Source organism: Malaya genurostris, chromosome 2 (genome assembly GCF_030247185.1).
Source record: "Malaya genurostris strain Urasoe2022 chromosome 2, Malgen_1.1, whole genome shotgun sequence".
Lineage (NCBI taxonomy): Eukaryota > Metazoa > Arthropoda > Insecta > Diptera > Culicidae > Malaya > Malaya genurostris.
The window spans coordinates 256,986,581-257,009,839 of NC_080571.1; the positions used below are offsets into that span (position 1 = coordinate 256,986,581).

At 39.5% G+C, this 23,259-nt stretch overlaps 1 protein-coding gene across 1 annotated transcript; it reads right to left on the minus strand.

Moving 5' to 3' along the window:
- Positions 1-17,674: 17,674 nt before the first annotated feature.
- LOC131433006 (uncharacterized) lies at positions 17,675-18,449 on the minus strand. Its single transcript, XM_058599715.1, has 2 exons — positions 18,204-18,449; positions 17,675-18,057 (listed from the first exon to the last, which is right to left on the minus strand). The coding sequence occupies exons 1-2, from the start codon at positions 18,413-18,415 to the stop codon at positions 17,757-17,759; spliced, it is 513 nt and encodes a 170-aa protein (XP_058455698.1). The 5' UTR covers positions 18,416-18,449; the 3' UTR covers positions 17,675-17,756.
- Positions 18,450-23,259: the final 4,810 nt, after the last annotated feature.

Below are 23,259 nucleotides of genomic sequence, written 5' to 3' on the forward strand. Positions count from 1 at the left end.
ATGAAAACAAAAATCAAATCAGATCATTTGTATTCGGTCTTCATTTCGCGATAAAATGAAAAGACCTGACATTACTTTTCAAAGATATTGAACGAAAAGTAGAATGCATCATAGTTACTCTCATAGTTGACATATATATTACCGTTTGAGCAATTTGTTTTTACAACTAAAGCTCATGGACTCACCAAAATAATATCTACAGTGCGTATCACAAATGTCGGGTTCACTAATATGAATGACTAAACTGTATTGTTGTTTAAGTCAATTAGTTTGATAAAAATAGAAACCACTGTTTGGATAAAAATAAAAACAAAAATTTCTATTTTCAATATTTACATGTTTATATTGCCTTTTATTTAAGTAAATAAATCATTACGATGGGTGAACCATTTTCTTTTAAACACACTGTTACCTCGATGCCATATTGGAAAATATTGAAGAAAAATTCATTTCAAGATTTTTCAGAATAATTGAAACATCAATACGATTAAAATTGTCTGAAAAGGTGTATTAATGTTTGATAACTTTCTTACACATATTTCAAACACTCTCCCGATCATATTCATTGAAAAGAATAGATTGTTATTTTCACAAAAATTGATATGCAATCATCAAAACACGTACATTCAAAGGCGCTTGGAAATTTCAGGCGTACAAAGACATGTTTCACCATAAAAATGCAGTTCGTTGTCGATTTTCTATTTACTAAAACATAAAAGATCAATTCTACAATATGTAGTATTACCATTGCCGTTTCAACCTTTCGAGCGAACGGACGTGCTTTGTGTTTACTGCGAAAAAAAACCAGTGCCGTGTGTGATAACGTGACCGGACGACCAAATTAGATTATATCGCTATTGTGTAATAGACAATAGTGCTTTTTTTTCTGTGAGAGGTTTTTTGTACATTATACACTGAAGCAGTGCATTGTTGTGAGCGGACGATCGAAACAGTACCGTTAGCCGGTGATTGTTTGATCGATCAAGGCCAGATTTCAGTGGCCATTGTGATTATACTGTGCGGATTATAAGTGAGTGTGCTTTTTCCTCTCGGAGGTTTTTTGCACACCCTCGAAGCGGCGATACGCCGATCGACGAGGGCTTGGCCTTGGTGGCCCCCGTTGGATTAAAAGTTAAGTACTATTATTTTGTATATTTTTTTTTCTTCTTCATTCGACCGTTCATTACCCCCCCGAATCATTTATTTCTGCGCGGAGGTAGCTCCGCGACATGTTAAATTTGAATCCCGACCCCTCCGTTATCGATGATCAGATGGAGACTTCTGTTGGCAGCAATAAGTCTCGCATAAAGAGTTATCCCGATGGGCTTGCACTCTCGGCCGGGCCTTACTCGGTTTATTTCCGGACCAAGGCTAAAGAAAAAAAATTGAATGTTTTGAAAATATCGCGGGATCTGTCCTCGCGATACAATACTATAAAAAGTATTGATAAAATACGCCCAGATAAGCTCAGAGTTCTGCTCACCAGCTCAAAGCAGGCTAATGAGCTCGTTCAAAATGATCATTTTACGCGGGAGTACCGCGTCTACGTGCCAGCTCGCGAAGTAGAAATCGACGGTGTGGTCACCGATTCGAGTTTGACTTGCGAGGACGTTCTTAAGTACGGAGAGGGCTGTTTTAAGGACCCCTCACTTAAGAACGTCAAGATACTGGACTGCAAGCGATTGCATTCAGTATCGATCGCCGGGGATGGAACAAAGTCTTATCCCCAATCTGACTCTTATCGTGTGACCTTCGCCGGCTCTGCTTTGCCCAACTACATCCTCTTGGACCGGGTTCGTCTGCCTGTTCGTCTTTTTGTACCTCGAGTAATGAATTGTACCAATTGCAAACAATTGGGGCATACAGCTTCTCATTGCTGCAATAAGCCCCGGTGTGCTAACTGTGGGGAGGCTCATGCGGATGGCTCTTGCGGTAAGGATGCTGAAAAGTGTCTCTACTGCAAGGAGGGTCCGCATGATTTAATGGCATGTCCTGCGTATAAGCTGCGAGGAGATCGGATGAAGCGTTCCCTGAAGGCACACTCCAAGCGTTCCTTTGCCGAGATGCTTAAGAGTGCCACCCCTCCTAAACTGACAACGAACCCATATGCCTGCTTGTCAACTGACGAGAGCGATTCTGACGACCCTTTGGAAGGTCCATCATCGGCGGTCCCTCATAGCTGTAGGAAAAGAATGAATAAATCCTCTCATAAGCTACCTAGTAAGGGTTCGAAGGTGTCTTCTGAAGGGCTTCGAAAAGTTACAGCTAACGGGAATCGGGACAAACCACCGAAGCAAAAGGCTCCTGGTCTCGGAAAACTCAGTTCCGAGATGGAATTCCCACCACTTCCCGGGACAACAAAATCCCCAAACGTCCCTGAAAATCTACCAGAGAAACAACTAGGTGCTGGACTTATCAAGTTCTCTGATGTTGTGGACTGGATTTTTACAACTTTTAATATTTTTGACCCTCTTAAAAGCATTTTAATTGCTTTCATGCCAACAGTAAAAACATATTTAAAGCAGTTGACTGCAAATTGGCCCCTTCTCTCAGCGATTGTATCCTTCGATGGCTAAATCATCCATCGAGGTCACGGATCTAATCACTGTTTTACAGTGGAATTGCAGAAGTATCATTCCAAAAATAGATTCTTTTAAATTTTTAGTAAATAATCTGAAATGTGACGCATTTGCATTGTGCGAAACTTGGCTAACTTCTGAAATATCCTTAAACTTCCACGATTTTAACATTATTCGCCTGGATCGAGATGATCCCTACGGAGGAGTACTTTTGGGGATCAAAAAGTGCTATTCTTTTTATCGAATTAACCTCCCCTCGATATCAGGTATTGAAGTTGTCGCATGTCATGTTACAATCAAAGGCAAGGATCTTTGCATTGCTTCAATCTATATTCCCCCAAGAGCCTCGGTTGGGCATCGGTGGCTCAGTGATATCATTGAGCTCCTTCCCGCACCGACGTTGGTTTTAGGGGACTTTAACTCACACGGTACGGGATGGGGCTGTCTTCACGACGATAACAGATCAGCTATGATCCATGATATCTGCGACAACTTCAATATGACAATCTTGAATACGGGAGAAATGACACGGATTCCTGCACCACCAGCAAGACCAAGTGCGCTGGATTTATCACTTTGCTCGACATCGCTACGGTTGGATTGCACGTGGGAGGTAATTCCTGATCCCCACGGTAGCGATCATCTACCGATCGTAATATCAATCACCAGCGGCTCAAAACCATCGAAGACAATCAATGTTTCGTATGACCTCACACGAAATATTAATTGGAATAGCTATGCGACCGCGATATCTGAGAAACTTGAAAGAACTCAACAACTTCCTCCGGAGGAAGAGTACACGTTTTTGGCTGGCTTGATTCTCGACACCGCGACTCAAGCTCAGACGAAACGTGTACCCGGCGCGAAAACTAACATCCGTCCTCCCAACCCGTGGTGGGACAAAGAGTGCACAAATTTAAACGCGGAGAGAGCCTCCGCGTATAAAATATTCAGAAAAAATGGAACACCTGATAATTACCGGAATTACGCGGCGTTAGACGTTAAAATTAAGAACTTGATTAGAGCTAAGAAACGCGGTTACTGGCGTCGGTTCGTAGACGGCCTAACAAAAGAAACATCTATGAGCACTCTTTGGAACACAGCCCGACGAATGCGCAATCATAACACAACGAATGAAAGCGAGGAATATTCTAACCGCTGGATATTCGATTTCGCTAAAAAAGTATGTCCTGACTCTGTTCCGGAACAGAAGATCACCCGCGCCGCGACACCAAATATAAACGAAACACCGTTTTCGATGGTAGAGCTCTCACTTGCGCTCTTGTCATGTAACAATAAAGCCCCGGGATTAGACAGAATAAAATTCAACTTGTTGAAAAATCTGCCTGACCCCGCCAAAAGACGCTTGCTGAGTTTATTCAATAAGTTCCTTGAGGACAACATTGTTCCACATGACTGGAGACAAGTGAAAGTGATATCCATTCAAAAACCAGGAAAACCAGCCTCCGATCACAATTCGTATCGGCCGATTGCTATGCTTTCCTGTATCCGGAAATTGTTCGAAAAAATGATTCTGTTTCGTCTAGACAATTGGGTCGAGACTAATGGCTTACTTTCAGATACACAATTTGGTTTCCGCAGGGGCAAAGGAACGAACGATTGTCTTGCGTTGCTCTCAACAGAAATTCAAATGGCATTTGCTCGTAAGGAACAAATGGCGTCAGTTTTCCTAGACATTAAGGGGGCTTTTGACTCAGTTTCTATAAATATCCTATCTGAGAAGCTGCATCAGCATGGTCTTTCGCCAGTTTTGAACAACTTTTTACATAATCTATTGTCTGAGAAACACATGTATTTCGTGCATGGTGATTTGTCGACAATACGATTCAGTTACATGGGTCTTCCTCAGGGCTCATGCTTAAGCCCCCTTTTATACAATTTTTACGTAAACGACATCGATAAATGTATCAACACATCTTGCACGCTGAGACAACTTGCCGACGACAGCGTTGTGTCCATTATAGGACCCAAAGCTGGCGATCTGCAAGGGCCGTTACAAGATACTCTTGCCAACTTATCCACATGGGCTCTTCAAATGGGTATCGAGTTCTCTACGGAGAAAACTGAGCTGGTTGTATTTTCAAGGAAGCGAGAACCAGCACAACTACAGCTTCAACTAGGGGGTGGAAACATAGCTCAGGTCTTCACATTCAAATATCTCGGGGTCTGGTTCGACTCCAAAGGCACCTGGGGATGTCACATTAGGTATCTGAAACAAAAATGCCAGCAGAGAATCAATTTTCTTCGTACAATAACCGGAACTTGGTGGGGTGCCCACCCAGGAGACCTGATCAGGTTGTACCAAACAACGATATTGTCCGTTATGGAATATGGATGCTTCTGCTTCCGATCCGCCGCGAACACCCATTCCATTAAGCTGGAAAGAATTCAGTATCGTTGTTTACGTATTGCCTTGGGTTGCATGCAATCAACTCATACGATGAGTCTTGAAGTGTTGGCGGGCGTCTTACCGTTGAAAAACCGGTTCTGGGATCTCTCATATCGTTTGCTCATTCGATGCGACATTTTGAATCCTCTGGTGATTGAAAACTTCGAAAGGTTAGTTGAGCTTAATTCTCAAACCCGTTTTATGTCCTTGTATTTTGATTACATGGCTCAGAATATTAATCCTTCTTCGTTTGCTTCCAACCGTGCTCATTTCTTGGATACTTCTGATTCTACTGTGTTTTTCGACACATCCATGAGAGAAGAGATTCGTGGAATTCCGGAACACGTACGCCCTCGAGTGGCCCCTAATATATTTTATAATAAATTTAGAACAGTCAACTGTGAAAAGGTGTTTACACTGATGGATCAAACATCGACAGGTCCACAGGCTTCGGCATCTTCAATCAAAACATCACCGCTTCTTACAAACTCAGTGATCCGGCTTCAGTTTACGTCGCAGAATTAGCTGCCATTCAGTACACCCTCGAGATCATTGAAACATTGCCCAAAGACCATTACTTCATTGTCACGGACAGTCTAAGCTCAATAGAAGCTCTCCGGGCAATGAAGCCAGGAAAGTATCCCCCATATTTCCTGGGGAAAATACGGGAACACTTGCGAACTTTATCTGAACGGTCTTATTCAATATCGTTAGTCTGGGTCCCTTCGCATTGTTCCATTCCGGGCAATGAAAAGGCAGACTCATTGGCTAAAGTGGGCGCATTGGAAGGTGATATTTATGAAAGACCAATCTGCTTCAATGAATTTTTCAGTATTTCTCGTCAGAAAACTCTCGAAAGTTGGCAAACTTCATGGACGAATGACGAACTGGGACGATGGCTACACTCCATTATCCCTAAGGTATCGACGAAACCTTGGTTCAAGGGGATGAACGTGAGTCGTGATTTCATTCGCGTTATGTCACGACTCATGTCAAATCACTATACATTCAACGCACATCTCCGGCGTATCGGGATCGTGGAGAACGGGCTCTGCACCTGTGGCGACGGTTATCAGGACATCGAGCATGTCGTGTGGTCGTGCGTAGAGTATCGCGACGCCAGATCGGAGCTATTGGAATCCCTCAGGGCCCGAGGTAGACCGACTGAGGTTCCGGTTCGGGATGTGTTGGCGAGTCGGGATAGTTCATATATGCTTCTGATATACCAGTTCCTCAAACACATTAATATACAAGTGTAATCTGCTACATCTTGCTTAGAAAGTTCCTCCTATTTATCGACGTTATTTCAACTGTGGCTAAGAATTATTTTCACCTGCAGGTTCGACACTATCAGGAATCAGAACAAATTGGCTCAAATGGCACGTTCCCCTTGATATTTGGAGATTTGTGCCTTGCCATCAATTTGTTTTTAGCATCATTTTCCCGATATATAAGAGGGAAGGATTGAAAGGAAATGGTAAGGGTTGCACTAGGAGGATGGGAAAAATTGACGACACAAAAACACATAAAAGCAGAAGTAAATTCTGCACCCCTAAGGGATGCTGAACAATCTGCTGAGGATCACATTTAGTGGAAGCAGAAGGAAATTCTGAACCTCTACGAGGTCCCGAACAGTCTGCTGTTAATAAAACCTCCAACCCCCGAGAGGATTTAGAGATCTTACAAAAGCGACACCATTCTGCACTCCCGGAAGAATGCAGAACGACTCGCAGTATGTACGAGCAGAAGTAAATGCGGTACCCCCCAGAGGATGCCAAACAATCTGCCAAACCCTATTTAAGGTGAATACAGAAGGGATTCATTCACTCCAGGAAGAACGATGAACCCTTCTGACTATAGCTCCTTACCACATTGGGTGAGAAACGAGAGAATATCCTTCAATTTTAGCTCCGCATACACAGACTCAACCATGTATGGAGAACCAAAAACCCGGATACGTAGCTGCGTCAATGCGGGACAGTTACATATCAGATGATATGAAGTACCATAATCGCATTCACACAAATCACACGAATAATACTCAGCACGTTGAATAGTAGCCATGTGATAATTGAGTTTGCAATGTCCAGTCAGAGCTCTGACCAGAATACTGCAATGTTGCTTGGAGAAATGCAGTAGACACTGACATTTTCAGATTTAAATCTGGTAGAAATGCTTTTGTCTGAGCGCAAGTTTGCAAGCTGCGCCAGTAGCTGGCATGTTTGGATGCAGCCCAAGAACGTATCTTGTGCTTTATCCAACTAGTTGAAAGTGGTAAAGCTGGTTCAGGACCAACGAAATCATTCGTTGCACCAGCTCTAGCCAACTCATCAGCCCATTCATTTCCAGTAATACCAGAATGGCCGGGTACCCATATGAAGTAAACAGCATTTGAAATGCTGAGGTCTTCAATTTGAGTTCGACATGCGATCACTAGATTCGACCGTGAGTCATTCGAACTGAGTGCTTTTAAGGCTGCCTGACTGTCGGAACAAAAATAAATACGTTTACCACAGATCCTCTGCTGAAGTGCCGATTGTACTCCACACAGAATTGCGTAGATTTCTGCTTGGAACACAGTACAGTATCTACCAAGTGAATGAGACTGCTCCAGCCTATTTCACGACAGTAGATACCAGCACCAGCACGACCATTCAACAGAGAACCGTCCGTAAAACAAACTATGTGTTCATCAAGTTGTCGTTCCAGACAACCAGACAATCATTCCTAACGAAGAGGATAGCTCACATTGAATGTTTTAAAAGGAAAACTGCATGTGAGAGTTAGGTCACTAGGAGCGAGTAAATACTCATCCCACGGAACCATTTGAGACCACAAGCGAGTGTGACTGGTAGCATATTCTAATGGGTTACTGTTCCAAAGCCCTGTAACCCTAAGACGGTATGCACAAGATAATGCTTCTTGTTTTAGGAACACATGTAGTGGTTTAATGCACAGTAGCGCCTCTAGAGCAGCAGTAGGAGTTGTCGTGAATGCTCCTGTCATCGCCATTAGGACCATCCTTTGGAGATGATTTAGCTTTGACTGAACTGTCGCGACTTCTCCTTTCTGCCACCATACAAGACATCCATATGCTAAAATAGGTCTAACGATAGTTGTGTAGATCCAATGAATATATCTGGGTTTGAGTCCCCATGATTTTCCAAAAGCTCGTCTGCATTGGCCGAAAGCCATGCAAGCTCTTTTAATCCTGAAATCAATGTGAGCAAACCAATTCAGTTTTGAGTCAAGAATAACCCCGACGTATTTAACTTGATCGACCACAGTAACCCCTGAACCAAAGAACTGCAACGGACGAGCTCCTGTAATTATCCTACGATGAGTGAAAAGCACCATTGATGTTTTGCCCGGATTTACAGATAATCCAAACCTGACAACACCATTGTTCAACAGATCGCAGGGCTTGCTGCATTAAATCGTAGAGAGTGTTAATGCTTATACCGGTCATCAATATATGATAATCGTCGGCAAAACCATAAGTCGGAAATCCAAGGTTATTTAGTTTCCCTCACAAACCATCAGCGACTAGGTTCCATAAAAGTGGGGATAGTACACCACCTTGAGGACACCCACAGACACTCAGCTTTCTAATCTCTGGCCTGCCGAAGCGATGATCAAAGAAGTTGATTGCTAAGCATTGCGTGTATCCAGTAAGGGAAAAACCCAAGATATTCCGTTCACGACTGCAATGTTTAACCTCCTGCAGCCATTCAGCCATCGGCACGGAAATACACCTTGACTTAGGAGTTCCTATTTTTGTGGCCTTTTACGACATGGAATAGGAAACCAGTGGATCAATTCTTGGTAAAAAATAATCCCGCCGGATGCCACACGGCTTACCTGTTTGGTGGACTTATACCACCGGTACAGGTGGACCGTAGCGTTATTCTTAGCAGTTGGGAAACCGCTACCGACACTACACGGCTATCTAGGCTGCTCAGAGAGGGAAGTTAACATTGATGGTCAACTTCCATGGATGGCCGAGCAGCCGGTATCGACGTTATTTCAACTGTGGCTAAGAATTATTTTCACCTGCAGGTTCGACACTAACTTCCGCCGATTATCCCGATTCCTCATCTGTCCACCATCTTCATCGGAACTAACAAGATCTTCTTGCTGTCACTAACCTTTTCGCTTCCCCCCTCCCCGTCTCTTCTCCATCTCGATGTCAACTAATTAGATCTCTGTCGTTCTTAGTCATTTCGTTCCCATATCCCCATTTTACTTCGTTTTCCGCAATATTTACTTCTCTATATTTTTTCGTTATATTTACATCACCATCATCGCCCACGGAAGGTCGCTCTAGTCATGCGGGCCACCCGCCGGGTATTCGTAGCCTGGGGGTGTTTCCCGCGGACCCACACGGACCGAGGGATGCGGCCAACGTCATCTGGAAGACTCATGACATATTCCATCCACCGGCCGGTGCCGACCGCCAGCTGAAGGTTGGATCAGCCAAAGTCGACCACTGCGACCCCAATACAACATTATCCAATCATACTATCCTAGTTTTAAGTTAGTCGTTAATAAAATTAGAAAAAGTCCTTGGCACCTTAGAGCTAAAGCAGTGTGCCTTAAAAAATAATTATATTATTGAATAAAAAATGTAGTATTACCATTTATTTATGCGCAGAAAATTTTTAAAGTTCCATGTTTGTGTTACGGGCAGTTGTATTGAAAATCAAATGTGAAACTTATTCATTAGAAATTATGTTTGCTATGTTTTTATAAACATCAATTCAATTCTTGTTTACATTACGTAGTAGGTCCCATGAGTTTCACAATTGTTTTTTCGCTGATTTAATTGCTGCATTTATAATGGGATCGATGCATGAGTTTTTGTATCAGTTGCACAATAATTGTGAATAAATGTTCGTGACAACGGAAGAACTTAAAGATTGTTGCACAACACAGAAAAATTGCGCTTTTTCCATAAACTACAGTTACTACAATAGCAATATGAACTAATTTGATAAATTGCACAATCTGTAAAAAAATACAGGACAGCAACTTAACGTGCTACTTGGGAAGTACGTTACAAGCACATATACTTTTTGGAGCAGCTGTTGCTGAAAAACGCAAAAGTAGGTTTCTCCGGTATCGCTAGATAAATCGTTGGGTAGAAAACGTCATTCTATTTAGTAAAACGAAATTAATGAACTGATATTATTCTTTTGAATTTTCACTGAACAATAGCGGAGTTTTCTCGCTCTCGCTTTTTGCAACAATGGCTGTTTTCTTAAGACTGTAAATTGCTATACAATGTTAGAATAGTGCAAGATTCGAACTTGTGTAGCAAAGAAAAACACGTTCCATCATTTTGTACGAATAAACAGTTGCGTTTTTTTATATACACCCCTATTCTGTACTTCGATCGAATCGGAATAATTTGATCGAATGTGAAAATTTGCATTCTGTAATTCAATCGAGTGATGCTTTTGTATGAGAAATATGAACACGATCGACAGACAAAATGAAAAATTTCGCATTCGATCGAAATAATTCGATTCGATAGAAATACAGAACAGGTGTGAAACCTCTTAGAAAACTGTGTGAATGCAGGATTTGGTGTATCAACATTTTTGTATCAGTAGATGGCAACGCAGATGCATGCATCAGACTTCGTTTGCATGTAACAAACAACGTAATGCCAATACGTTTATTACCACAACAACCGATAACGATAGTTTTGATCGGCGCTCAGATCTAATTATAACGCTTGCTCTGAATACATTTGGCTACATAGCTAAGTGTCAACCGAAAACAACAACACAAATCTGTTGTGTTAACAAATGCATCCCTTCATGCAAAATAATTCCTCACAAAACAAGCATCACATTTAACTCCCATAAATTATCAATCGCTTTCGGGACCACCAACCCGTCGTACCCACTTTTAGATCAGCAGGGATACTATATTGTAGCCGTTTGTTTTTATTTCGTTGCTGCCGATGAAAACAGGCCCCGAAATGGCAAAAGTTTTTTTACGAGAAGCTACAGCATGTTAATATGACAGCATTGAATGAGAGTTGATTGAAGGTTTGCGATGCGATTTGCGACAACCGTGTCATAGGAGTTGAACTGAAGTGATTGTAGTGGTTTGTCTGTAGTTGTACAGTGCTGTTGAGATTGAAAACTTGTTTATTATTGTGTATTAAAACTTTGAGTCAATTGGTTCAAAATTCTAATCTCTTCTAAACTTGTAAGAAGGCATCTCACAATCAAATTATCATTTTCAACATTCAGAATTCCTCTTCAATATTTTAGAAATTTCTAAACAAATACTCACCAGCATTTTGCCAAGTCTAAGAGCACACTTGAGATTGCAAGGACTGGCTTGTTTTGAGAGTAACGTTATACGAGAAATTCTTAATTAATTGTTTTATCCAGATTTTTTTTAATGTGTACACTAAAAGTATTGGTACAAAGAAAGTATATATCAAAGTCCTCTTGCCCTGAAAGGCTTCTCGTGTAAACGGAATTTTTCGATTCTTTATTTTTATGTAGACATTATTCTTTATTATCTCAGGAGCTATTTTTTTTACATAAAATTTACACTATAGCAGTCTTTAATAAGGAACAATTACTACATAAAAAGTGAAATCTATTATTTTTTAATTCACGCTCGAAACAAAAACCATGTTTGCAGGAGATGCTCCCTTTAAGTACTGTACATACAGTGGGGTCTCGCATATCACGAATCACCGGGGGTGTGAAAAACGAACCCGCCATATACGAGATCCAGAGCGAGATCTGTCTTCGTCAAACGTGTTTTTGGCTACCTAGGCCCACCATTTAGAGTCATTTCGCAGTTCATTGGTTAAGAACTATTCCATCAGATGCACTTTGAAAAGAACATGAAATAATTCATATGTGTACAATAGAGAAAAATACAGGATTGTGTACGAGGCACGACCGATCATGATGACATTAAAAATGCAATTTTCAAAATCTCATCAACAGTTTTAAATTTGGAAAATGGGCAAAGTTGTGAAACACTATCTAGGAGTCTAAAGCTAAAGTTAGGATTTTTGAATGTAAGTGTCTTCAGTTACTAATACGTCATCGTCAAGTGCGTTCAAAAATTATTTATAAAAATATCCATAACAAAAGTTTATTTGCAATCTTCCACTTTCGTTCTTAAATAGACATTTCTGTTCACGACAAGCGCCACCGGTGATTTGTTTGCTGAGTTTGATGCACGTTATAGGCCGTAGCATCACTTTCACATAGAATTCTAATCCCAATAAAACACTCTTATAGTCAAAATGATTTTAGTTTAATAAAACAGATTCCTTTTAATTTTTAAATATCATATTATTTGAACCAAATGATTAACTGCTATAAATTATAAAATAAGCTGAAATTTTTATACATTTTGTTGTTGATTTCGTAACCTATTTTGAGTTTGTTTTTATCAGCACATCATTTTTATTAAAATTTTGCTATTGGATGAACTAATTGACGCCGTAGGAGTCAGAACTAACCCTCAAAAGGGTCAATTATTAAATTGAAACTTCAATTGTCTTTATGAAATGATAAAGAAGTTTCATGTAAGAAAGGTAACGACAAGCAAGAATGTCTCGAACTGGGACATTGGGTAGTCTACCTTGGGTACGCAAGGGGTTTATTAGTTGAGATCTGACATCACGATACTCCACGCATGTCCAAACGACATGATCAATATCGCGATAACCTTCGCCACAAGCACAATGATTAGTCTCGGAAAGTCCAATTCGAAGGAGATGTGCATCTAACGTGTAGTGATTGGACATGAGTCTGGACATCATACTAATGAAAGCCCTACTCACATCCAGTCCACTGAACCATGCCTTTGTCGATATTTTAGGAATAATTGAATTCATCCACCGACCCAGATCATCTTTATCCCAAAAAGATTGCCAGCTGGCAAGTGTTCTTTGACGAGTCGCGCTATAGAATTCGTTGAAAGCAATCGGTCGCTCATAAATTTCACCTTCAATAGCACCATGTGTGGCAAAACTATTGGCTCTTTCATTGCCTGGAATGGAGCATTGAGCCGGGACCCAAACTATTGTGATTTGATAATTATTATTCAATATGTCGTTCAGACACTGTTTTATTTTGCCCAAGAAAAACGGTTCATTTTTGCCAGCAGCGTTTGACATTTAGGAGGCTGTCACGGATAGTAATATATCTTGAAGGGTTGATTTCCTGTGACATGTGGTTGAAATATACTGTCATAAATCTTGTTTGAAATTGAAGCTCGACTAATTTTTCGAAGTTTCTAATAACCAGGGGATTCAGTACCTCACATCTTATTAGCAGTCGCGATGAAAGCTCCCAAAAGCGATCTTTCAATGAAAGAACTCCCGCCAGAACTTCAAGACTCATTGTATGTGTCGAATGCATGCAGCCTAAGGCAATTCGCAAACAACGATACTGAATTCGCTCAAATTTGATAATATGAGAGTTTTCAGCGGAACGAAAGCAAACGCGTCCATATTCAATTACTGAAAGTATCGTTGTCTGATACAATTTTATTAGATCTTTCGGATGAGCACCTCACCAAGATCCTGTTATTGTATTATTTTGTTATCAGATACCTAATGTGTCCTCCCCACGTGCATTTGGAATCAAACCACACCCCGAGGTATTTGAAAGTCAAAACCTGCGCTATAATTCTTCCCATCATATGAAGCTGAAGCTGTGCGGGATCATGCTTTCTTGAAAAGACGACCAGCTCTGTTTTCTCCGTAGAGAATTCGATACCCAGATGAACAGCCCAAACGGACAATTTATCTAAGGTATCTTGCAATAGTTTTTGTAGCTTTGGGTCCAGTAACTGAAACCACGTCATCATCTGCCAATTGTCTTAGTGTACATGGGAATACTAGACAGCTGTCAATGGCATTCACGTCAATGGCATTCACGTCAATGGCATTCACGTAAAAATTGTAGAGGATCGGACTGAGGCATGAGCCTTGCGGGAGACCCATGTAGCTAATTCTGATTGTTGCCAAATCTCCATGTGAAAAATACATTCATTTCTCTGACAAAAGGCTGTGTAAAAATTTTTTTTATAACCTCTGAAATAACATTAATGGAATCTGAATCAAATGCTCCTTTAATGTCTAAAAATACAGATTCCATTTGTTGTTTTTGATCGAAGGCAATTTGGATGTCAGACGAAAGTAATGCTAGGCAATCATTCGTTCCTTTATTTCTTCGGAAGCCAAACTGAGTAACTGACAACAACCCGTTCGTCTCGACCCAAGTGTCGAGACGTCGAACAATAATTTTTTCGAACAATTTTCTGATGCAGGACAACATTGCAATGGGTCTATATGAGTTGTGATTGGAAGCTGGTTTCCCCGGATTTTGAATGGCGATAACTTTCACTTGCCTCCAGTCAGGTGGAACAATATTTTGATCAAGAAACTTGTTGAACAATTCCAACAAACGTCTTTTTGCAAGGTCGGGCAGATTCTTCACCAAGTTGAATTTAATTCTGTCTAATCCAGGAGCGTTATTGTTACAAGACATGAGTGCTTAGGAAAATTCCATAATTGAAAAGGGACTATCAATAGAACCATTCTTTGGAGAAGACTCCCAAGTAATGTTCTGCGTAGGAACAGAATCTGGACAAACTTTCCTCGCAAAATCAAATATCCATCGGTTCGAGTATTCCTCACTCTCATTTCCTACGTTACAATTCCTCATTCGTCTGGCCGTATTCCAAAGAGTGCTCATTGAGGTTTTTCTTGACAAACCTTCGACAAAATGTCTCCAATAGCTGCATTTCTTGGTCCGAAGTATGTTCTTGTACTTGATTTCTAAAATCTAGAATTTTTCAAAATTCTGAGGAGTTTCTCCTTCTTGTTTTAAAAACGTCTTGAAAGCATTTTGTTTCGCGTGTTTTGCATCTGAGCACTCTTTGTCCCACCAAGGGTTTGTAGGCCTTCTGTTAGACGATGGGCCAAGGAATTGTTTGGTTTGGGCTTGTTCTGCGGCCTCCGTAATCGAACAAACGAGGGAGTAATATTCTTCAAGTGGGGGGGGGGGGGAGCTCTTCCATTGAGTTCAAGGTACTTGAGATACTACTTTGGTATTTAATCCAGTCAACATTTTTTTTCAAATCATATGGAATATTAACTGAATTAGCAATGCCTTTGTTACTGCTAATTGAGATGATGATTGATAAATGATCGCTACCGTGTAAATCAGGAAATACTTTCCAGGTGCAATCTAGTCGAATTGAAGTCGAGCAAAGAGATAAATCTAATGCACTTTGACGTGCAGGAGGTCTTGGGATCCGTGTCATGTTACCCATATTTAATACTGTCATGCTAAAATTATCGCAAATATTATATATTAAAGATGATCTGTTATCATTGTAAACGGAACCCCACATCATTTCGTGCGAATTGAAATCTCCTAAAATCAAACGTGGAGCAGGAAGGGCTTCGACAATTTCATTAAGCTGTCGTTGCAATGCAAATGTCCTATCCTTTAATGTTTATTTGACAAGCAACAACTTCTATACTAGAAGTCGAAGGAATGTTTAATCTATAAAATAATATACCAAACATAATTTCCAAAGAATAAGTTTCATTTTCAATGCAACTGCTCGTTACACAAACATGGATCTTTGAAAATATTCTGAACATGGAAAAAGATAATACTATGTATTGTAGAATTGATCGTTTAGGTTTTTGTAGATTATGCAGTTTTATGGTAAAACACGTATTCACATGCCGGAAATTTTCACACGCCTCTGAATTAACGTATTTTTATGATTGTAAAACAATTTGTTTAAAAATAAGAGTATATTCTTTTCAATGAGAGTCATCGAAATGGTGTCAAAAAGTATGTATGAGGTAACTTTCAAACTTACTTACAATTTTTCAGCTGATTTTGGTCAAATTGATATTTGTATGAATACCAAAAATCTTGTTCAATATTTTCCAATATACCATCGCTGGTAACAGCAAATACAAGTAACAGTGGCTTGAATAGAAAATGGTTCCGGCAACATAATGTTTTATATTATTCAAACAACAGGAAACATGAATATGTGATTATTTCCGAAATAAATGCTAAACGTTTTGTTTTTTTTTTTCATAGCACTAGTTGAATTAAAAAACAACACAGTATAGTCATTCATCTTAGCGGATCCGTCTTTTGTGATACGCACTGTAGGTGTTATTTTTGGTCAGCAAGGTGATGATCACCAGGTGACTCACGTTGGCTTACAAACCAAATTTCGCATGTTCGAGCCCCTACCAGGAAGGATTCTTATTGTCAGTAGGATCGTAGTTCTAGCCATACAATGATTCTGTACGCTATGAATTAACTGCGAAGTCTGTTGAAACAGAAAGGAAAAATTCCCACAAAAGGAACATGCAAAATATCTTGTCAGAAGCACCAATTATTTAAGTAGAACTAACAATCACCCCGATTCTGCAATCCGACGGATTTGTGATACGAACGAATCTACACTTTCGTTCGAGTTCGAATTTTGCATTCTTTATTTTGTTCGAGTTGTATGATTCTATCGACTCTCGTTCGGGAACACTTGAAATTTCGAACATCAACCATCAAAGCTGTCAACACTACTTACACGTTCTATATTATTGATATTATTATTTTTCTTAGTAAATGAAATCGTCACACTTGTATAAACAAATTAGAACGATTCTAAACCGAACATAAGTAATACGTACGCAAGTCGATCGAGTAATGTTCGAAAATTTAACAACTCGAACGGAATGCAGAATAGAAATTGCACATTCGATCGGAATTTTTCGAATCGATCGACATACAGTATAGGGGTGATTGTCTGTTCGAAGTTATTGCATCAGTTTTCGAATGTTGAAATAACTGGAAACCATCATGTTTTTTTTTCTGGAAAGGGAATCAGAAAATTTGTTCCAAAGACAGGCAAAAGTTGTAGAACGCAATGGACAGCACGCTGAAGAAAACTCATCGTTTAATTTTATTTCATTTATTTGAAAAATGCACCTGTTTTAATCCATCTAGTTGAGTAATGACACCAATTTGTCTAGTTGCAGGCTTGGCCACTATTGCCCGCATAGCGTTTTGGCTACCTGGGCAGCCATGGCCACCAGAAGGCTACCAAAATTGATTCAGTTACGGTTGTCAAATCCAATTTGACAAAACAAAGTCGCCTGTATCCAAGTTAGCCGAGCGTTTTCATCTTCTCACCTTCGCTGAAAATGTCAAAGATTTCAATGTGGAAAAATCCTGGTGGATACGGTTGTATCGTTTGAGTTGTATTCCTGGCAGCGGTGAGGCAGCCGGTCACCAGAATGTCTGCCAGCCATATTTTTCCAGCTGGCAGCGTTTAGTCAGCCGTCTGGCAGCCATGCGTATGCGGGTGCCGGTACTGCTCGTGTCAATGCTGCTTACGGGAATGTTATTTCAATCATAGCAATCTTGTAAAAAAAAACGTTTGATACGATGCTGCGGATTGCTTAAAAATAATGAATCCAATTCTGATAAAAAAAAAACTCAAACTAAAACGCTTCGTAAAATGCTTCAAATGGTAGGAAAACTTATCAAATCGAACCAGTGGACTCAGAAGAAATGGTTCATTTCGGCATATTCCAACAAAATTTTAAGAGTGGGCGGAAGTTTCTCTGTTTCATATGAGTCAATCAACGTTTTAAATCTAATTAAATAGTGTCATTTATTCAGGAATCATAATACAGAAAAAAACAACTAATCATGACTTCCACTGGGTTTTCACTTCATTAGCATCGATCCAAGTAAAACCAGTGCGGCACCCATTACGCGAATGTTAACTTCGGCGAATGCTGCCCCATCCTCGGCATCTCGCTCGGAGCGCATTCTGGGAACGAGGCCGAACTTCTCGAAAAGTCCGTTGCGATCGGCAACCGGCTCCAATCCCTTGTTGTTTTCGGCTCCGTACACTAGCACAGCGATGTCCCCGATCGAATCTGCGTCCTCGGCTTGTAGGGCAAACGCTTGAACCTTCTGGATTCCCTGCTCAACGATGTCCAGTTCGCGAAGCTTGTTAATTTCACTGAAACAAAGAAATTAAGTTTTACAATTCCAATTTACCCACTGCATGCCTAATCAACAGATTGGTATCAGATCAATTCACTAAACTGGTAAATCCACTTTGCATCAGAAGAAAAACCTGCACCCAGGCGAAAGAAAAACGCTTACCTTCGTTCTGTTCCCAGGCAACGAGCCAACGTGGCAAACAAATTTCCTTTGATCTGGAATCCGGTGCAAAGTTCGTCGCTTGATTTGCTTCGGAAGTGGATCGCCGGAACAGTGATGGCATCTTCGGTTTGCTGAAGAGGGCTCGCGGCTATGGCCACGGCCAGGCACAGCAGGGCGAGGGCTCCAATCTTGCAGAAGAAAACTTTTTGCATCTTGATGGCTTGAAGACAAAGCTACGAATGAGGAAAATTTTTCCACCGGTCGTGATCACCGGTAACTGCGATTGGTATTTCATCGGCGGGAAAGTTCGAGTTCAGTTCAGTGATTTCACTATTAAGGTAGGCGGGAAGCGGGTTTCACGCAGTACACTGTTAAAAATAGACAAAAAGTGCAAAAAAATCGCATTTTCGTACAGAACAGAGGGATTCCATCATTTAAGTTTAATGTCATATCCATACTCACTAAACTAAGATTACTTTCATGCATTTGATGTTTTAATTTTGGTTGATTGTAGTTGTATGCGCTTAATATATTTATTTCACGTAAAAATTGTGCAATCCGTTTGAAACCAAAAATGTATTCAAATGAAAAAAAAAACAAATTCATATCTTCGTTTCAAATTTGCTACATTTTGTTAATATATTTGTGAATGGTTTGATGAGATTCAAGACATTGTTTAAAATTTATCGCAGAATGAAAAAAAATACATTTTCATTCTATAAAATCATCGAATCAAACAATAATGGCGCGAGTAAGTTTATGTTCATCAATCAACGATTGTTAATATGATAAATTTGTCAGCTATGCTATCACCGTAAACGTACTCTTGAAATAGAGCGAGTAATAATATTTTTGAGTCAATTATTTGTTGTAAGATTGAATTGTGTTATTTATTTTATGTCATATAAAAGCATATTTCGTGTTGTACATCCACACTTCCCTGTAGGAAATCTTTCGTTTTTCTGCATAGACAAGTAATAAAATTGCTGAGATACCGACTTTTGATCGGAGCTCCGGTGACCCCTAGTGTTATATGCCATTCGACTCAGCTCGACGAGGTCGGAAAATATCTGTGTGTGCTATTTTTAAAGGTGTTTTTCTCCGCACAATTTTCTCAGAGCTGACAGAACCGATTTTATCAAACTTAGGCTCATTCGATAGGTACCATTGGATTGCGAATCAAGTTCGAAGATCAATTGGCTGTCATTTCTGGTTCCGGAGATATATTGGTATAAGTGACGTAAGCGACAAATCGATTTTTTTCTCTCCGCACAAGTTTCTCGGAGATTACTGAGCCGATTTCTACAAGCTTAAACTCGTTTGAAAGCTACTATTAGGTTGTGAATCATGTTTGAATAATCGTTGGTTTTCTTCTTGTTCCGGACATGTATTAGTATAAGTGACGTTACCAACAAAACACGTTTTTTCATCCGTATTTTTTTAGAAAGTAACCAATGAACAAGTTTAAATGTTTCATTGCTGATACTTTTGGTTTAGAGGTTGTTGTCGAATATGCGACGTAAACGATGAGTCTTGCTTTTCTAAAGTAACTGAAACAATCTGAACGAATTTATACTAAAAATCAGCCCAAATTCGTGTCAATCATTATTCTCTAGAAAAAAGGTTTTAATGAGACTGTTCAAGTGACAAGATAAAGGCATTATCACACCACTAGGTGGATTAAGAAGTGGTTTTATACGAAGTGTTCGCTCATCGGAACTTTTTTTATGAAGGTTTTTTCAAACAACGAAATTACAAATCTACTTAATAAAAACCCCTTCTTTATCCACCTAGTGGTAAGATAATGTTTTTCTCTTGCCATTTAAATAGTTTTATTCCAACATTTGTAAAATTCTATCCTCGACCATCAGTATTGTGAGCTTATGTAAAAACCTAATAGTAGCTTACGAACCAGTCTACGTCGTTTGAAATCGACTCTACTACATGGAATGAGAAGTCTTGGGCCTAACAAAGAAAAAGTCGATTTTTTACCGTGAAAACTTTTTTATTCTTCAGTATAATCTTTGTCCAGAGCGATACACCAGATCCATAGGTCCCCCAAAATTTAGATGCCCTTTAAAAAAAAAGATTTGTCAAGGCCCTCAAAATACACTTCCGTTTCTGCAATGACCTCAACATTCGACGAAAATTTCTTTACCTAGAGAAACCTTTTCAAGGTTGGAAATAGATAATAATGGCTGGTGGCCAGGTCTGAAGAATACGGGGGAATGTGGACCAATCCATAGTATCATTTCCGATATATATTAGTACATTAAAAAACACTTGGATTTTTTGGTTACGTCACCTATAAGATTACATCTTGCGAACCGGAATCGCTCGCCATAACTCTTCCAAATTTGATTGACATTGTTAGCTTTCAAATAAGTCTACGTTGATTGAATGTTTATCTTCGAGAAATTTCAGCCTATGATCAAATGTGCGGTTAGTTGAGCCTGGGAAAATTGAGCCGGTAAAAAACACCGCGTCACTTATACCATTATATCTGCGGAACCAAAAGTGACAGCAATTTGATCTTCGAACTTGATTCAATAGTAGCTTTCAAACGAGCCTACACACTAAGAAAAATTTACATCTTTATAGATGCACATAAATGGAGCGTCGCGATTCACTTACATTCACAATTCAAAGCATGTAAAGATGAGTCATATCAGTAACTTCACAGTTAATGTAGCTTAAACTTACACCGATACGGACGCAAAATTTATTTTTACATGTTAGGAGATGTTATATTGTGTCATCGCCGAAGAACTTACGGCATGCTTGAATTAACGTTAAGCGTAAATTTCATTCTTTCTAAGAGTGTAGGCTTGTTTATATCGGTTTTAACATCTGTGAGAGAATTGAGCGTTAATAACGCGTTTTGTCGGTTACGTCACTTATACCATTACATTTCCGAAATCAGAAACGACAGCCATTTGATATTCGAACTTAATCAATGGCCCAATAGTAGCTTTTAAACGAGCCTAAGTTGGTTGAAAACGGTTCAGCTAGAGGGTCTATAACCAGAGTGACGATTTCTTATCCGTAATGTTGGCAACAATTCAAAACATTTAATCCTAAATGTTTGCAGTTTCATTAACTTTACATTGTAATTGATAGGTCGTTTGCTCGTTTAGAATAGGAAGCTGTCATTCCAAATGAACAGCTGTCGTCACTCTGATTATAGTCATAGTGTAAGAAATTGAGTGGTAAAATATGTTTGAAAAGTACATACATAGGTATACATTTTCCGATGTCGCCGAGCTGAGTCGAATGGTATACAACTCTATGGGTCTCCGAGGCTCCGTTCGAATATCGATTTCCTAGCAATTCTAATACCTTTCTATAAAGTAAGGCTAACAGGTTTATGCTTGAAATGAAACCCTAAATGCTATTGCAACATTTATGAAACAGATTTAACTAATAGGTGTCGGAAAACGATGTTTGAAGTCGTCATCATGCTGGTTTGAAAAATAAAAGTAGAAAAAAAAGTTGGAAGTCGTTTTATAATTTATAAACGGCCACTTTCGGTATATCGATAGTTCGACAAATATTATATGAAAAACAATTATGGAAGTAATTTCAATTCCCAAAATTTTAAAATCTGGTTCCAATATTTGATATCTCATAAAATCTTTTATAAACTAGGTATTTTGGGAACGCATTTTAGTAGTAGATGCCAAAATGTTCAAAATCCTAGACGGCGATTTCGGGTTTGTAATTTTTCTTTTAAAATTTTGAGAATTTCGGAACGGATTAAAAGAGTAGATGCCGGGAAAATGATATAATTTCCAATCCAAGTCCGATCTCTCGACGTTACATAACAGCATTGATAATTTCGAAGTAAATTTTAAGTACAGATGCTGAAAACGTTGTTTCAACATTGTTAGCTTTCTAATAAGTCTACGTTTATTGAAAGTTTATCTTCGAGAAATTTCCGCCAATGATAAAATGTGCGGTTAGTTGAGTCTGAGAAAATTGAGCGGTTAAAGGTTTATGACAACTCTTTGAAATTCTTCAAAGCGGTTCCACTAGACCGACTGTCTAACCATAACTGAATGTCGTGAATACGAATAAAACTGACACGATTTCTTTACACTTTCGAATTCGAATTGATAGTTGATCGATTGTGTGAAGATATGTGCCTGACTACCTCAAAATCGTCGTCCTTGCGCGAAAAAGCCAAGCAAAAAGAAAGAGTTTTCTGCGTTGTTATCAAAGTTTGAGAAAATTTAATATTTGAGTTGTTTGTGATTATCTTACACTGTTCAAAATATTATCCTAAATTCCTGATCATATTTTTGATGAAATAGTGAAAGAATTATGTTGCTGCCATTAATACAAGTCGAGATAACAGTTCGGCTGAAAAGTTCGTATCGTTTAATAGAAACACATTTTTTTTGCCAAAACTCGTTTTTATTATTCAACATAATTGCCATCAGAGGTGATACAGCGATTATAGCGATCTTCCAATTTTTTTAAACCATTTTTGTAGTACGATTTGTCCTTTGCCTCAAAATAGGCCTCAGTTTCAGCGATTACCTCTTCATTGCTTCTAAATTTTTTACCAGAGAGCATTCTCTTGAGGTCTGAGAACAGGAAAAAGTCACTGGGGGCCAAATTTGGAGAATACGGTGGATGAGGGAGCAATTCGAAGCCCAATTCGTTCAATTTCAGCATGGTTTTCATCGACTTGTGACACGGTGCATTGTCTTGATGAAACAAAACTTTTTTCTTCTTCAAATGAGGCCGTTTTTTTGAAATTTCGTCCTTCAAACGCTCTAATAACGCTATATAATAGTCATTGTTGATGGTTTTTCCCTTTTCAAGGTAGTCGATGAAAATTATACCATGCGAATCCCAAAATACAGAAGCCATAACCTTACCGGCCGATTGTTGAGTCTTTCCACGCTTTGGGTTCGGTTCATCGCATGCAGTCCACTCAGATGACTGTCGATTGGACTCCGGAGTGAAGTGATGGAGCCATGTTTCGTCCATTGTTATATATCGACGAAAAAATCGGTTTTATTTCGATATAACAGCTCCAAACACTGCT